The 15,839-nt window shown below is 70.0% G+C and overlaps 8 protein-coding genes across 8 annotated transcripts; 3 read left to right on the top strand and 5 right to left on the bottom strand.

Moving 5' to 3' along the window:
• Positions 1–1,251: 1,251 nt before the first annotated feature.
• MICPUCDRAFT_38075 (uncharacterized protein) lies at positions 1,252–7,667 on the bottom strand (the record flags this gene model as incomplete). The annotated part of the gene is made up of 4 exons (XM_003055065.1): positions 1,252–3,240; positions 3,959–6,967; positions 7,169–7,293; positions 7,637–7,667. The coding sequence occupies 4 exons, from the start codon at positions 7,665–7,667 to the stop codon at positions 1,252–1,254; spliced, it is 5,154 nt and encodes a 1,717-aa protein (XP_003055111.1).
• A 232-nt stretch (positions 7,668–7,899) lies between these two features.
• On the top strand, positions 7,900–8,877 carry MICPUCDRAFT_50528 (uncharacterized protein). Its single transcript, XM_003055603.1, has 3 exons — positions 7,900–7,977; positions 8,104–8,261; positions 8,372–8,877. Exons 1-3 carry the CDS (start codon positions 7,949–7,951, stop codon positions 8,605–8,607), a joined length of 423 nt encoding a protein of 140 aa, XP_003055649.1. The 5' UTR covers positions 7,900–7,948; the 3' UTR covers positions 8,608–8,877.
• A 448-nt stretch (positions 8,878–9,325) lies between these two features.
• MICPUCDRAFT_11956 (uncharacterized protein) lies at positions 9,326–9,727 on the bottom strand (the record flags this gene model as incomplete). The annotated part of the gene is made up of 1 exon (XM_003055064.1): positions 9,326–9,727. A coding segment is annotated over one exon (402 nt), but the record flags the coding sequence as incomplete, so codon positions are not given.
• Positions 9,728–9,871: 144 nt separating this feature from the next.
• On the bottom strand, positions 9,872–10,174 carry MICPUCDRAFT_12313 (uncharacterized protein; the record flags this gene model as incomplete). Its single annotated transcript, XM_003055063.1, has 1 exon — positions 9,872–10,174. A coding segment is annotated over one exon (303 nt), but the record flags the coding sequence as incomplete, so codon positions are not given.
• A 442-nt stretch (positions 10,175–10,616) lies between these two features.
• Positions 10,617–10,832, top strand: MICPUCDRAFT_9511 (uncharacterized protein; the record flags this gene model as incomplete). The annotated part of the gene is made up of 1 exon (XM_003055602.1): positions 10,617–10,832. A coding segment is annotated over one exon (216 nt), but the record flags the coding sequence as incomplete, so codon positions are not given.
• A 476-nt stretch (positions 10,833–11,308) lies between these two features.
• MICPUCDRAFT_50525 (uncharacterized protein) lies at positions 11,309–11,809 on the top strand (the record flags this gene model as incomplete). The annotated part of the gene is made up of 1 exon (XM_003055601.1): positions 11,309–11,809. The coding sequence occupies one exon, from the start codon at positions 11,309–11,311 to the stop codon at positions 11,807–11,809; it is 501 nt and encodes a 166-aa protein (XP_003055647.1).
• A 189-nt stretch (positions 11,810–11,998) lies between these two features.
• On the bottom strand, positions 11,999–13,690 carry MICPUCDRAFT_50524 (uncharacterized protein; the record flags this gene model as incomplete). Its single annotated transcript, XM_003055062.1, has 1 exon — positions 11,999–13,690. One exon carries the CDS (start codon positions 13,688–13,690, stop codon positions 11,999–12,001), a length of 1,692 nt encoding a protein of 563 aa, XP_003055108.1.
• Positions 13,691–14,078: 388 nt separating this feature from the next.
• MICPUCDRAFT_8157 (uncharacterized protein) lies at positions 14,079–14,577 on the bottom strand (the record flags this gene model as incomplete). The annotated part of the gene is made up of 2 exons (XM_003055061.1): positions 14,079–14,346; positions 14,540–14,577. Coding segments are annotated over 2 exons (306 nt in total), but the record flags the coding sequence as incomplete, so codon positions are not given.
• Between the last annotated feature and the right edge of the window lie 1,262 nt (positions 14,578–15,839).

Here is a 15,839-nt window from a genome sequence, read left to right as displayed (position 1 = left end):
CAAACGGATCGTCAAGGAGCTGCGCGGGTACAGGAATAGCTCTAGCGGTTTTCGTTCTGCAGGTATGCTTGTGCGGGAATGCTCCACACGACCAGTCCATTTTCTGACACTCCTTGCTGCAGTAACACACCAATTTACAGCACTCGCACATTTTTAAGTCGGCGCTTTCCCCGCCACAGTTCCGACACCTGCGCATGTGCTTGAATTCCTCGCACGCGATCGCTGCTATGTCCAAGGCTCGGAAAACTTCAGATATTTGCTTCAGCGGCATAGCAGCCTCCCATATACTGAATTCACGACGATTGTTCTTTACCCACTCTGCGACCTCATTCACATGTTTTCCGCTGCTCCCCTCCGCAATCGCGCGAGCGCTCTCCAAGCCACACAAAACCGCGCCCGGATCGTTCACGATGTCGTCGCTGATTTCGAGCGCTCGGAGCATGAGAAATAGCCCGCGCACGGAGTTTCGCTCGCAACCGAATCCGTACGCGTGCGATGTGCCGAGGTCCCACAGTAACAGAGCTAATCCACAGAATCCGTAAGGTAACGCCCACTTTAGATTCGTTTGCGACATGTCTTCCGGTTCAAGTGGTTGACCACTCACGGGATCGCGCTCGAAACATCCACGGAAGCACGTGCCATTGCTGTAAGCCTTCTCCATCCATTTGAACGCCTCCGTGTCGCTCTGCTTAACTCCATGGCCTTGCCTGTAGTATGTAGATAAGATGTACATCTCACAAATATATCCATTGTTCGCACGGGCTTGCGTCTGTTGCAAGTCCTGTGCAGAGATAGGAGGCATACTCCATTCACCCGAAAAGATGTCAAATCCCCAAAACACACGAAACGCCACTTTTCCCGGTCCGGGGGAGAGGTGATCCGCGCGCGATGCGTCAGCGGTGGACATCGAGCGGAAACCGAAACGACAGCGAACGCGTCCGCGGCGGATGTGATACTCACGCGAGGTTCGCGCGAGCGCGGGCGACGCGCGCGCGAGTGCGCCCGCGTGTGTGCGCGAGATCTGACGACCGACGATTCGTTTTTCCTTTTCCGAGTTATCGCCCGCTGGGGAGATGAAAAGGCAGACGAAACCTCCTAACAACGCGCGGTCGGGTCGTCGCGTCCGCGTCGCTCCACGACGCGCGATCGACGACGCGACGCGGCGCTTCCTTTGAGCCGTATGTAGTAGTATTAAAACCTCACCTCACACGAACGCGCGACCCGACCCGATCGCCTCGCCCCATCAACCGATCAACCGATCAACCGCGTCCCGAGCCTCTCGAACTCCCCCGCCAGCGCCTCCGCGGCGCCCTGCTCCGAGCTCGGCACCTGCAACAGCCGCCGCGCCTCCCCGGCGTACCCCGCGCACACGTCCCCGAGCGCCGCGCGCACGTGCGACGCGTTCGCGCCGTACGCGTCGAACCCGCCGCCGCCAGTCTGCGTCTGCGTCTGCGCGGCGACCGCCTCGTCCCACCGCCGCATCACCCGCAACGCCGACCGCAACAATCGCAGCCGCAGCGCCGGCGTCTGCAACGCCTGCTCCTGCGCCAAGCGCCGGTCGTGATGCGCGCGCTGCACCGGCGTCGCGAGGAGCCGGTCGTACGCCGCGTGCACGGACTCGAGCGAGTCGCGCGTCGCGGAGAGGAGCGCGTCCGGGACGATACCGAGCTCGGCGGCGTCGTCGCACGGGCGCGTCGTCGCGAAGAGCCCGGCGGCCATGAGCTCCAGCTTGAGCGCCACGTGCGCGAGCGGGAAGGCTTGCTCGCTCGGATGCAGCTTCGGTCCGAGCTCGCGGACGCGCGCGCACGCCTCCGCGAGCGCGGCTCTCGGGTCGGGGTCGCCGGCGACGCCTTCGCCTTCGCCGCCGCCCGCGTCCGAGGCAGCCTGGGAGAGGAGGTTCTCCCAGAGCTCGCGCGCGACGGCGCCGTCGTCGTCGTCGTAGCGAGAAAAGTGTAACATCTCGAGGCACATCCCCCACAGCGCGCGCGGGCGTGCGTACTCGTTGTACATGTCGCTCAGAGGGCGCAGCTCGCGCTCGAGCTCGGTCGCAAAGCGCTCGTACTCGCGCGCGTCCGCGCCGCCGACGCGCGCGCGCTCGAGAAACGTCGCGCGCAGCCGCCGTTGAAACCGCGCCACGGTGATCTTCCCCTCCAGCGTCTCGATGAACGCGACGTCCGAGCTCGCCACGGCCCCGGCGCCGTTCAAGCTCGCGTCCCCGCCCGGCCCTCTCGACTTGGCGTGCGTCAGCGCGAGATCCAGCAGCGTCTCGCGCTCGTCCAGGGACACCGCCGCGCCCTGCGCCTTGCGCTCCGCGAGCGCGAAGAAGACTTGCGCGGCGAGGCCGTGGCGTTCCCTCGCCGCGTACAGCCGCGCGAGCAGCTCGAGGTGCCGCGCTTGGTCCTGCGACAGCGCGCCGCCCTGCTGCGCGACCGCGAAGGCGCCGCGCTCGGCGAGGTACGCCTCGAGCGGGCCCGCGGGGAGAGACAGCAGCTCCGCGTCTCGCTGGAGGGATTCGAGCTCGGCGTAGACGCGGCGGATGAATCCAAAGCCGCCGCCGGGGACGCCGCCGCCGTCGAGGCACGCGCCCGCCACCTCCGCGGGCGTCGCCGCGGCGACCGCGACGAGCGCCGCGGAGGGCGGGCGCGGGCGGTACGGCGCCGCGGGCGCGCCCGCGGCTTCCGCTTGCGCCGCGCGCTCGGCCGCCGCCGCGGCGTTCGCGCCGGCGGCTTTCGCCGCCGCGGTCGCCGCCGCCGCCGCCGCGGGCGACGACGCTTGCGCCGCGCGTTCGAGCACCGTCGCGAGCCCGCGCGCGCGCTCCTCCGCGGGGAGACTCGCGCAGACGCCGCCGAGGGAGAAGGGCGGCGCGCCGGGGTCCGCCGCGCCGGTCGCGAGCGCGCGGATCGCGACGCAGACGAGCTCCCAGCACTCGGACGGCTCGAGCGCGTTCGTCGCGCCGCCGCCGCCGCCGTCGCGCCCGATCATCGCGCCCAAACCGCCGCTCGCGACGCCGCCGTAGCCCAGGATGTTCGCGTCGTCCCCGGCCGCGGCGACGTTCGCGGCGGCCGCCGCCGCCGCGAGGGGGAGCGCGCAGAGGCCGTGGAAGCAGCGGAGATCCGCGAGCTCCGCGCACGTCGCGGCGACGTCGCCCGCGCGAGGGACGGAGAGCAGGGCGCCGAGGGATTCGGCGACGAATTCGTTGCACTGCTCGGGGTCGCGTCGATCGCGCGCGTCGCGAGCCGCCTGATGAAGAAGGAGGGATGAGACGAAGAAGAAGAAGGAGATCGGCGGCTTCGCGTCAGTCGGTGGTGATCGATCGAGGCGGGCGAGGTCGGGTCGGGCTTCCTTTTTCGGTTTTCGGTTTTCGGTTTTCGGTTATTCGATATCGGCGTCGACGGATCCATCCGCGCGCGAGTCACCGCTCAGTGGAAGGGCACCATAGTGTTTCACATCAACCTCGTGCGTCAGGGGATTGACAGATTGTATGTATGGGATCATCAACGCGCTGCTCGCGCGCGCGGTGGACCCCGCGCGCCTCGATCGAACGAACCGAACGAAACAGAAGAGCATTCCGGGAAAAAAAAAAAAAAAAAAACGACGGACGCGACGCGCCTGCAGCAGCTCCCTCGCGCGGTAAAACATCCGCTCGTCGCCCCCGAAGAACAGCGGCGCGCCGCTCTGCAGCCGCGCCGCGATCGCGTCCACGGACCCGCGATCCGTCCGCGTGTAGTACCCCATCAGCGCCTCCACGAGCGACGACGCGAGCCGCGCGCCCTCCGTCGTGCTCGCCAGGCGTCGCAGCGACGTCTGAGGGTCGAGGGTCCATTCAAAGCGACGAATGTCGGGGTGAAGTTCAGAGGCGTCAGAAGCGGAGTTGATAGGCGTCGAGGTGCGTCGGGATTGTGAGCGAGGGACCCTGGGCGGAGAGATGCGCCGCAGGGAAGAAAAGTCCTTAAGGAACGGCGTTCACCACGCGAACGCGGTCGTATGGGGACCAGTGTGAATACGAACGCGCCTGAGAGAGCGCCGCGCGCGCGTCGTCCGACAACGTCGCGGCGAGCCTCGTGAAGTCGTTCTCGCACAGCACGCGAAGCAACACGATCGCCTCGATCGTGCGGCGAAGCAGCCCGCGGAGCGACGCGATGCTGCGCTCTTCCGCGCGCAGCGCGCCCGCGGGGCCGTCCAACCGCCGCCGCTGCCGCGCCCTCGCGCCGCCGTTAACCCCGCCGCCGTGGCCGTGAGACTGTTTGCCCGTAGCAGTCGTCCGCGCGCGCCGCCTCGCCAAAAACGTCTCCAACGGCCGTAACCGACGCTCCAGGCTCGCGAGGACATCGCCGGGGAGCGTGCACGCGACCGGCGCGCCGGCGTGGTGCGTCGGGCGCAGCGCGTTCGCGAGCCATCCGGTCGCGGCGGCGCCGACGGCTTCCACGCCGTTCGCCGCCGCCGCCGCGAGCGGGTCCGTCGTCGACGTCGATCGACGCGCCGCCGACGCACCGTAGTGCATCGCGCCGCCGTTCACGCCGCCGTTGATCGACGCGCCGCCCCCCCCGTTCAGATGCGCCGCGGAAGCGCCCGCGCCGCCGCCGCGCGTCTGCCGCGCGCCCGCCGCGTGCTTGCTCACGACGACCGCGAGCGGGCGGTCCCACGTCGACTGCAGCAATCGCGCGGCGTACGCGTACGCCGCGCGATGCGCGCCGCTGTATCGCAACACCGGCTGCACGACGGCGCGTCCCATGTCGAACGGCCCGCCGCCGCCGCCGCCGGGGATCGAACCGCCGCCGCCGCCGTCGACGCCGTCCTCGTCGACGTGCGGCTCGCCCGTGAGCCGCGGGTCCTCGAGCGCTCGACGCGCGCGCTCGGCGAGGGTGGCGGCGCCGAGGGAGGCGCGCTCGTAGCCGCCGTCGAACCCGCCCGCCGCGGGCGACGACGACCCCGGGGTGCCTCCCGCGCCGGGAGAGCCGATGATCGTCCGGCGGCTCGCGCTCCCGAACGCGCCGGTCCTCGGGGAGGGCGATGGCGATCCGCCGAAGTACCCGCCCGCGCCGGCGTCGCGATCTGCGCCGCCGCGAGGGGACGGCGTCGCGCCTCCTCGCGCGTTGGCCGCGTCGACTTCAAACTCGCTCGACGCCCTCGCGTCCGTCGCGCCGCCGACGGCGATCGCGAGGCACATCGTCGCCGCCTCGCTCTGCCCGTGCGTCCGGAAGAACTGCGCGATCTGCTCGTGGACGTCCCCGGCGAGGAGCTTGCACAGCGCGTCCAGCGGCCGCGCCTTCTCGAGCTGCACGATCCCCGCGTTGGTGACGGCGACGAACCGACGCCGCGGCGCGACGAATTGCGTCGCCAGCTCCGTCCGCAACCGCGCCGGCGCCGTCGTCAGATCCCGCGGCGCGCCGAGCGGGAACGGCGGGTCGAGGTCGCGCGTCACGCTCCGCGGCGGCGGGACCTCGCCGACCGCGCCGACGGACGACGCCGCGCGCCCGACGAGCTGCTGCGTGGTGACAACCTCGCGGAGGGACCGCGCGTGCGACGCCGCGCCGACGCCGACGCCGCCGCCGCCGCCGCCCAACCCGGGGGAGCCCACGCCCACGCCCAACCCGCCGCTGTTGATCCCTCCAACCCCCATATGCCCGCCGCCGCCGCCGACGGCGGCGTCGCCGGGGGCGAGCTGCAGGTGCGGCGGCAGCGCGACGTCGCGCGCGGCCATGAACAATCGCGCGTCCTCGTCGCGGTCCGCGGCGTCGCACAGGAGGAGTAACCCGTCGCGGTAAAACGCCGCCTCAACCTCGAGCGGCCGGACCGTCGTCGTTGCCCTGAGCGCTTGCGCGGACGTCATCCCGCGCGTCGCGCTGCCCTGCGGCGGCGGCTCGCGCGACTGCACGACCGCGAGGCGGCACGCGGTGGGGACGCGGCGGCGCGCGTCGCGACCGAAACCGCCGCCGCCGCCGCCGTACGTGGACTGCGGCAGAGACGTAAAGTACACGCGCCTGCCGTCCGCGAGGACGGCGACGAGGGTCACCGTCGCGGACTCCGCCGCGGAGACGACCGCGATGTGCGTCAAACGCTTGCCTTTCTGCGCGTGCGAGGACGCGCCGCCGTGGCCGCCTTGGCCGCCGCCCGCGCCGCCGCCTCCTCCGCCGAATCCCCCGGCGCCGCCGAAGCCGCCGCCGCCGCCGCCGTACCCGCCGCTGAAGAGCCCGCCGCCGCCGCGCATCATCGCCGCGGCGCTCGCGACGTCCCTGCACTCCGCGATCCTCCGCGGGGTCTCGCCGCAGTCCACGCCGAGGTCGTACACCGCGACGACGCCGTTCTCCGACCGAGTGTACAGCGCGCATCGATGCTCGTCCACGCACACCTGCTTCAACGGATCGTTCGCGCGAAGCCTCAAGATGGACGGCAGCAACCGCGGCGTCGCGGAGTGGTGACACACCTTGCGGCACTTCCGCGAGCGCCACGTGTCCGCGGCGTTGTATTCGAGCTCGTACAGCGCCTCGTCGTCGCCGGCGAAAAACACGCGGCCGTTGTCGCACCCGGCGACGTCCTTCACGACGACGTCGTCCGTCGTGCAGCTGTAGTTTAACGGATGCAGCGTCATGCCGCCGCCCCAGGATCGCGCGCCGTTGCCGTCGGTCGACGCGCCGTCTTCCACGTCCGACTCGAACGCGACGCCGAGCAGCGCGATCTCCGTCGTCGTCGCGACGACGAGGACGCGCTCGATGGACGGCAGAAACACCCCGGGCTTCGGCTTGGCGAGACCTACGCTCACGATGGCCTGCTCCTCACCGGCGTACTCCACCGGAACGTCGTTCGGGACGTCGAACCGCCACAGGAACAGCGCGTTATCGACCGTCGCCCACGCGCGGCCGATGGACGGGAGCACGCCGCAGAAGCACACGGACTGACGCGTGCTGTAGCGTTCGAGAACCACCGAGGGGAGCTCCGTCGTCGTCATGGACGTGATCTCCGCGGGCCACTGCGTCGGGGAGGGCGGATCATCGCGTCGGGGTCAGGGAGGGGTCGCCGGCGCGTGCGGGGTCGTTCGGGATCGGAATCGGGATCGCGACGTGCGGAGGCGGGGAGGAGACGAGGAGGGCGAGGGGGGAAACGAGCGAGCGATGAAATGATTAAAGCGATCTTGGTTTGGCGGCGGCTCGACATCGGTCGCGCGACGCACCCCGAGCTGTTGGTACGAGTACGCCTCGCGCGGCGTCTCTCTCAGGAGCGTCATGAGATCGACGCCCTCGGACTCGGTCTGGAGCGAGGACACCATGCGCGCGGCCTCCTGCATCTGGTCCGCGGCTGCGACGGGAAGAAAGGCGAGGGGCGCGGAAGGGAGGGAGGCATACTGTATGTGAGCGAGGGCGTTCAAATCGCGAGCGAGGGCGGAGCGCGCCGCGTCGCCGCGCGCGCGGACGGCGATCCGCACGCGCCGCGGCGTCGACGCGATCGGCGTTCGAGCGCGACGAAGATCGAGATCGCGTCGCGCGGGGAACGGCACGCGGGGACGATCGACGCGCGATCTCGCGCCGTCCCCGCGCTCGGGCGAAGGTTTAGGCGCGAATTGAATTCGAGCGCCGTCTCCCCGGGCATCGACGCGACGAGCGGACGCGCGGGGGGCGACGTCGAGACGCGCGAGACGCACCGGTCGGACCAGACTCCCCGTCGACCTGCATGCCGCCGCCGAAGCCGCCCCCCTGCGCTGACGCGTACATCGGGCGGCTCTGCGCGAGCGATCACTGACGACGCGCGCGGGCGCGGCGAGCGCTCAGGAGTCCGACGAGGTCTTCCACTGCAAGCTGGCCCCGCCGGGTGGGCTCTCGCGCGCTCCAGTCAACCACTGCGTGCACGCTTTGAAAAAGCCCCAGGGGCGCGCGCGGCGGGGGGGGGGGCACAACGCACGACGCGCCGCGCCCGCGACGTCTCGTACCGCACCTCAACACCCCTCACGCGCATCATGAGCGTCGCGACCTTCGGCGCGGCCACGTGCGCGCCCGCCCGTCCGTCCCGCGCGCGCGCGATCTCGCGCCCGCCCCCCGGAGAAGACGCGTCGATTCGTTCGCAAACCGACACTTTTGATGTTGACCTTTCGCTCCCCGCGCCCTCCCGCAGGGACGAGCCTCGGAAAGGCCGCGCGATCTTCGCCGAGCGCGGGAACAGCGTCAAGTCCACGATCTACGGCGGCGACGACGACTACGTCCCCGCGGAGATGACCGCGACCGGGCGCAAGCACCTAGGCGCGTCCCCGCGTCCCCCCAATCTCGTCGTTCGTTCGTCCTCCAGTCGTTGCCGCGGGCGCGCTCCCGTCGACCGCATCGCGTCTCTTCGCGTCGACCGACGAAAATCTCCTCCCCGCCCCACCCGCCGATGCGACCCGCAGCCCCGCCGCCGGGCGACACCCCGTTCGCGATGGGCGCGCACGAGATTCCCGCGCCGGCGCGATCGAACGGCACGCCCTACAGCAAGAACAGCAAGTTCGACGTGGGCGCAGCGAAAGTAGGCGCGGGCGGGTTCGACTACGAGCAGAACCAGACCAACTACGAGATGGCGCAGATGCAGGCGGCGAACATGAAGGCGCGGAACCAGGGCGGGTACGGCATCTTCAACAGCGAGTGATCGGCTTTTGTCGCCGGTCTGTTGGTCGACTCGGGGGTCGGGGACGGAGCGGGCGGATGTATATTTTTGAACGCGGGGAAACGGGAACGAAAGGACGGGGAAGCGGCTGCGCTACGTAAATCACGCGCGAACGCGATCGCACTGAGGATAGAGCGGAAGGAACGAGCGCGAGCTCGGCGGAGGAGTGATACAGAACGAAGGGGGTGCGGCGACGACCCCCCACAGACGATATCATTTATCGACTTGACCTTGTACGAGTACTTGCATCAGAAAACAGAACGACTCTCGCGCATTCGCGGACTAACGACGTAGTGGGGCTACGCGTCGCTCGTCAGTACCTCCTGTTGGACTTCGCGGACGGTATCGGGTTCCCTCTCCAGTCCGTCTTCAGGCTGTTTCCGCCGCCGCTGGACGCGGAAGGTATCGGGTTCCCGCGCCAATCCGTTTTCAGATCGCCGCCGCCGCCGCCGCCGCCGCCGCCGCGCGCCGGAGACCGGCTCCTGCTCCGCGCGCGCTTCCTGTCCCTCGACCCGTCCCTTCGCCGGTCGCGGCTTCGGTCGCGGTCTCGATCGCGGCCCCTCCCATCCCGTGAGTCCCTGTCTCTGTCCCTGTCTCTGTCGCGGTCTCTGTCGCGGTCCCCGTCTCTGTCCCCGCCTCCGTCCCTGTCTCTGTCTCTGTCCCTGTCTCTGTCGCCGCCGCCGCCGCCGCCGCCTCTGAACTGCTTCTTCAAGTTCCCGAAATCGTCGTACTTCTCCTTCTCCTCGTTCTCCCTCCGACGGCGCCGCGTCTCGAGACGCTCGGCCTCGTCGTCGATCTCCCTGTGACCGCCCCCGCGCCCCTCTCGGCGCTCCTTCTGACTCCCGCCCTTCGGATGCCCGCACTCGTTGCACTTGTTCCTTCGCGCCCAGTTCACGTTGAAACAGTTCTGGCAGCTCCAGTCGTCGGGCGCGAACAGACCGGGCGGGCCGCGGTCGTCCCCGCCGCCGCGGCCTCTCCCGCCGCGATCGCCGCCCGCGCCCGCCGGCCTCGCCTCGCCGCAGCGATTGCAACGGCCCCTGAACGCGAAGTTCGTGTTCCCGCACGTGGGGTTCGGGCACGGCCAGTCCCCGTCGCGCTGCTGCTTCGGCGGCGGCGGGCCGCCCTTCGCCGGCTTCGCCGCGTCGGCCGCCGGCTTCGCCGCATCGGCCGCCGACGCCGCCGCGGACGGCGGCGGCGCGCGATGCCCGAGCCCGCCCTGCGCCGATCCCAGCGGGTTCTCGTACCGCGACGCCGGCGCGACCTCGCTCCCGTCCCTCCCCCGCGCGAGCGCGACGCTGACCTTGCACCCTAACACCTCCGTGCCGTCGAACCAGCTCACCGCCGCCTCCGCGGCGTGCGGGTCCGCGTACGACACCGTCGCGTCGCCCTTCGGGAGCCCCGTGTCCTTGTCTCTGTAGATCCACACCTTGTCGCAGTTCTTCTTCTTGTCGCGCTTGAGCTGACCGATCGAGCCGAAGATCTCGGAGAGGTCGGACTCGCGCACGGTGTCCGGGAGGCCGGCGATGTACACCATGTCGTTGCCCGCCATCGCGACCGCGCGAGCGCGTGACGGCGTCCCGCGCGCGATCGCGTGTGATCGGTCGGTACGAGAATTGTAAAGAAGAATCTCACAGCTCGGATTTTCGGGTTGCCGCGCGCTGCTGCGATGCCGCCGCGCGTCGAGGGCTTCCGCCGCCGTCGCCGCGGCAGAGCGCGCCGCGCGTCGCGACCGCCCGCGCGCGACCATGGACGAAGACGCGCCGCCGCTCGACGCGGCCGTCCGCGCGGCGTCGATCGAGGACGCGATGGCCGCGCCCGAGAACGTCGGCGCGGCGGCGGCGGCGGTCGGCGACGGCGACGGCGACGCGAATGATTCCGACGCCGACGACTCCGACTCCGACGACAACGACGACGCGCCGGTCCCCGACGCGTACGACTCCGATGACGACGACGCGGACAGCGACGACGACGACGCGGGCGTGGAGTGGAACATCGGCTTCGTCGAGGAGTGCCCGCCGCTGGAGCTGTCCCGGCAGCTGTTCCCGAGCAAGGTGGGCGGGCGGCCCGCGTACGTGAACCCGGTGGACGTGCCGACGGAGAAGCAGCTGAAGTGCCTGTACACGCGCGAACCCCTGGACTTCCTGCTGCAGGTGTACGCCCCGGACGACGACGAGCCGACCGCGTTCCATCGCGCGATATACGTCTTCACGTCCCCGCACGGCGGCGACTTGCACCGACCGGGCGCGACGCGCGCGTTTCGATCGCAGATGCGCCGAGACAATCCATTCTACCCGGACGAGCCCGCGTCGCCGGGGGGGCCTCTGCAGGAGCTCACGGACGCGCAGCAGGCGGCGTACGACGCGCGAGGGGACCGGTGGGCGGTCAGGCCGACGGACGTGGGCGCGGTCGTGCGCGCGCCGAGGACGTACCCGGAGTACGAGCTCGTCGTCGAGCCGGAGGAGTTGGACGACGGCGACGACGACGGCGGCGACGGCGGCGGAGGTGAGACTGCTTCCCATACGACCCCGTTCGCGTGGTGCACGCCGTTCCTTAAGGACTTTTCCCGTCGTCACTCTTCACCCGCGCTTCCCTTTCAACGTTTGACCGGTAAGACGTTCGACTGACCGATCGCTTCACCCACGCAGGCGGCGGCGGCGGCGATGAAAAAAAAATGAAACAGATGATGGCGATCGACGCGGACAAGGCGCTTCCGCCCGAGCTCCGCGGCAAGGGCGCGGACGTCTCCGAGAGCGACCTGAAAGACTTGGAGAAGATGCAGGACAAGAACGTCGTCCAGCTGTCGCGATTTCATCTCCGGTTGCGGCGCTCCGGGCCGACGCAAGTCGTGCGGTACTCCCGCGACGCCGGCGCGGCGCCGCTGTGGCCGTCGGTGACGCACGCGCCCGAGCACACGGCGCGGACCGTGCCGCCGTGCCCGCGGTGCGGCGCACCGCGGACGTTCGAGTTTCAGATCCTGCCGCAGATCATAAACCACCTGAAAGTGGACAGCGAACTGCACAGCGCGGCGGATTTCGGGAGCGCGGCGGTGTACACGTGTTCCAAGTCGTGCGCGCCGCCAGATCCGGGCGAGGACGGGTGCGTCGTCGGACTGGACGGCGATCTGGAGGTGTCGGGGGCGTACGCGGAGGAGGTCGTCCTCGTGCACCCGCCGCTGAACGCGTGAACGCGTGAACGAGACGAAGAGGTGCGGCGGCGCGGCGCGTGTTAAGCTTAGCTTAGCTTTATTACTCTGGGCGTCCGAGCGAACCCTTCGTTCGTATCCCGCGACTGCGCATCGTATCTACATGTCTCGCCGCGACCGCGACTGCTGCGCTCTCAGAGCGGTTCGAGGCTCGTCTCCGTCGTCCTGTCGTCAACCCGAAAGCGCGCCGTGGTCAAGGAACGTCTCGAGCTCCTGCGCGGTGATCGCAGTCGCCGCCCACGACGCGGCGGCGGCTCGGTCGAAAAAATCATCCTCCTCCTCGCTCGCGCTCGCGCTCCGCGCGCTCGCGCTCGCGCCGCCGCATACGCCGCGGCTTTGATTTTCGCACTCGGACTCGTACTCCAGCGCGGCGAGCCCTTCGCCGGTCTCGCACGCTTTCAAAAACTCCACCGCGTGCGCGACGCCGTCCACGGCGACTTTCCAATTTTCCGCCGCGACGGCGACGGCGTACCGTTCCTCGACGTGCCGTGCCGCGCGCGCCCGCGACGCGGACGGCGCGGCGACGGGGAGGCGAACCTTCACGTTCACGCCAGCAGCGCCCGCGCCCGCGTCCGAGCCCGCGTCGTCGTCGTCGCCGTCGTCGGTGTCGGTGTCGGTGTCGTCGCCGCGCGTCGTCTTCGGCGCCGCGCGGACGGACACGACGACGCGGTACACGTCCGGGCACCGGCATCGCACCGCGCGCGCGACGAGTCGCCCGAGCGCGCTCGCGGCGCCGACGTCGGCGGCGTTCGCGTCGGCGGCGTTCGCGTTGGCGTTGGCGGCGTTCGCGTCCGACGCCTTGAGCTCCGCGTGGAGCCGCGCCGCGACGTCCGCGTGCAGCGAGCTCGGCGACGCGTACGAGCTCACCTCGACGCCCGCGCCGACGACGCCCTCGCGCGCGAGGTTGACGCAACGCGTCACCGACACGACGCTCGACTCGGAGACGATCTCGATGACGTCGTGCGTCGCCTTCGCCATCGTCCCGTGCCCGTGGTGGCGCGTCGGCGCGATGGGAATGTCGCGCGTGATCGACAGGCGCGGGCGGAACGCGCTGACGGCGGCGGTGGCGGTGCCGCCGCGCGTGCTACCGCCGGACGGCGACGACGGCGGCCACGGATCTTCTTCCTCCTTCTCCGCGTCGGCGTCCGCGTCCGCGGCGGCGGCGAGCGCCGCGTCGTCGTCGCCGCCGAGCTCGAGCTTCGGGAGCGCGCAGTCGCTGAAATCCTCCTCCGGCGCGTACGCGTGCTGCAAGGCGTGCGCGTCGCGCGGCGGCGCGTCGATCGCGACGCCGTCGGGCGCGAGGCCCCAGAGGTTGTGGTCTCGGTCGACGTCTCGGTTTCGGCTGTGGTTTTCCGGGTCTCGGTCGTCCGGGCGCGCGGCCGCCGCCTTCGCGGCGATCTGCGCCGCCTTATGGGCTTTCGCCTCCGCGGGGCACCGCGGCCGCGGCGTGTCCCGCGGGCGCGGCGTCGACGCCGCGGCGTGCTTGTTGAACCCGCGGACTTTCTTCATCGCCGCCATGATGGTCGCGTCGGATTTGGAGTCTTCTTCCACCGCGGCGGCGCGGGTGCGTTTGCCGTCCTCGTTGCGCTCCTTCGCGACCGTCCTCGCCTCCGCCTCGAGCGCGATGATCGCTTCCTCTCGCGCCTTCGCCCTCGCCTTCGCGTTGAGCGCGATGAACGCTTCCGCGAGGGAAGACCTCGAGCGCGTCGGGGCGACGGCGGCGGTCGCGGCGGTCCCGCTGCGTTTTTTCGCGCCGCCGCCGCCGCCGGGAGGAGGGCGGTAGTCGTCGTCGCCGCCGTCGTCGTCGTCGCGCAGCGAGCCGCGGACCGCGTTCGCGTTCGCGACCGTCGCCGTGGAGGTCATTGCGGTCATGGAGCCGCTCCGCGAGCGGTTCGACGCGCTGTTCTTCCCGGCGTTCGCGGCGTTCACGATCGGGACGGACGCGACGTTACCGCGAGGCGTCGACGACGAGGGCCGTTCTATACGAGCGAACGTCGGGGTGGAGTTGAAAGGCGTCAGTTGGAGTTGAAATGCGTCGAGGTGTGTCGGGGTTGAAAGCGAGGGGTGGGCGGAGAGAGACGCCGGGAAAAGTCCTTAAGGATCGGGGTTCACCACGCCGACGCGGTCGTATGGGGACCAGTGTATAGAACGCGCCTGAGACGCCGCCGCCGCCGCCGCTGATCTGCTCGAGGAGGAGGTACTCGCGAAGCACGACCGAGCTTCCCGGCCGCGAGTTCGCGATCGGGAGGTCCTTCCTCCGCAGCGTCGCGTTCCAGTGGTTCTTCACGCCATTCTCCGTCCGTCCCGGCAGCCAGGTCGCGATGTCCGCCCATCGGTTCCCGAGCTGCCTCTGCGCGCGAATGAGAATCGTCTCCTCCTCTTTCGTCCACGCGCCGCGCTTGATGGTCGGGTCGAGGTGGTTGATCCACCGCTCGCGGCACTGCTTCCCGCGCCGCTGCTGGTTAGGGAGGAGGCGCGCGATCTCGCTCCACGCTTTCGTGCCGTGCTCTTTCACGAGCCTGCGGGGGCGGAGAGCGGCGGCGATCCGATCGATCAGTCGAGCGGGAGGGAGAAGGGAAACGCGCGCGGAGACGAGAGGGCGCGATACGACGGTTCGTCACTCATCGATTCCACACTCGGAAGCCGAGCGGGCGCTTGGTTTTTTTCGGGAAACCGGGACGGGCGAAAAATGGCGGGATCCCGCGCGCGCACCGCGCGAGGAGCTCGTCCTCCTGCGTCGTCCATGCTCCCGGCTTCTGCGCGCGCGGCGGCGGGCTCTCGCTCGCGCGCTTGCTCCAGGACAGGACCGCGCCGAGGGGGTCGTCCGCGAACGGGTTGTCCCTGCGCGCGAGCGACGGTGAGAACGGAACGAACGGGAAAAAATGGGTATCTCCCCCGCGGGGAAATGTGATCGGCTGGATTATCCCGGATCCTGGATCTCGCGCGCGATCGCGAGGGGGCGCACCACGGGCACGCGAGGCTCGCGCCGTCGTCGTCGTCCTCGAGCCCGAAGAGGTCGATGTCGTCGAACGCGAAGTAATCGACGCCGTCGTTTCCGTCGTCGCGCGCGGGCTGCGGCGCGAAACGGAGGGCGGGGGGCGCGTCTCAGGAAAAAACCGAGGGAACGGAGGGACGCCCGCGCCGCGCGCGAAGCGGGAACGAAGAAATCGCGGAAGAGCCACCGCGGCGCGCGCGCGAGGCGACGGGCGACGACGCGCGCGTCGCACCGGCGCGTCGGTCGCACGCGCGTTCCCGAGGAACCTCGTCGCGTTCGCGTCGTGCAGCGCGCGGTCGACGCGCGTCATCGCGTCGACCGTATCGGGGCTCGCGTCTCCGGCGCGATACGACGCGACGCACGCCATTTGAATGCGCTCAGTCTGGATTCTTTCGCGCGCGTCCTCTCGCTCGCGGACCGACGCGGGCGCGCGCGCGCGCTCCTCGGGCGCCGGCTCGCGCGCGCGTATCGCGTCGAGCGCGTCGACGCTGATCCTCGCGGGGACTCTGGCGCGCGTTGCGGTGCGGCGCGCGGGGCGTTGTGCGGGCGGTGCGACGTGTCCCCCCCGAGAAAAAATCGGTACAGGCTGTGGATTTTCGTCCGAACCGAGGCGAAACGACGGAGGGCCGTCGCCGCGACCGCTGGCCTCCTCACGCGCTCCCCCACCGCTCTCGTTCCAACGCGCCGCGCGTCTCGCGCCGCGCGGAGCGATCGCGCGCGCGAGGCGTCCCCGCGACGGGCGCGCTCGGTCGCTCGCGGCGACGGCCATCGCGCAGTGCCTCGCAATCGGGATCGTACGGGCGCCAGTCAGCAAGCGTCCGTTCCGAACGAATTAATCACCCATCGTCCGTCCCCAGCGTCCATCCGTCCCCAGCCTCTCGAACGGCGTCGCCGTCGACGCGTCTTCAGACGTCGATAGACAACTTATTAATAACGTGTTAAGTTGTTATGATGTTATTCTACATATGCACACTAACTCAGTACTTCGTACCTCTCTCTTCACAACCCGAAGATGGA

The sequence above is a fragment of the Micromonas pusilla genome (genome assembly GCF_000151265.4).
Source record: "Micromonas pusilla CCMP1545 genomic scaffold MICPUCscaffold_1, whole genome shotgun sequence".
Classification (NCBI taxonomy): Eukaryota; Viridiplantae; Chlorophyta; class Mamiellophyceae; order Mamiellales; family Mamiellaceae; genus Micromonas; species Micromonas pusilla.
This window is presented reverse-complemented; position numbering and strand designations above follow the sequence as displayed.

Bases quoted from the DNA above. Each gene is read 5' to 3' on its own strand.
- MICPUCDRAFT_50528 (XM_003055603.1), top strand. From the start codon at position 7,949: ATGAGCGTCGCGACCTTCGGCGCGGCCAC. The intron at 7,978-8,103 runs GTGCGCGCCCGC...GCCCTCCCGCAG, and splicing joins GCGACCTTCGGCGCGGCCAC to GGACGAGCCTCGGAAAGGCC. The intron at 8,262-8,371 runs GTTCGTCCTCCA...TGCGACCCGCAG, and splicing joins TCCCCCCAATCTCGTCGTTC to CCCCGCCGCCGGGCGACACC.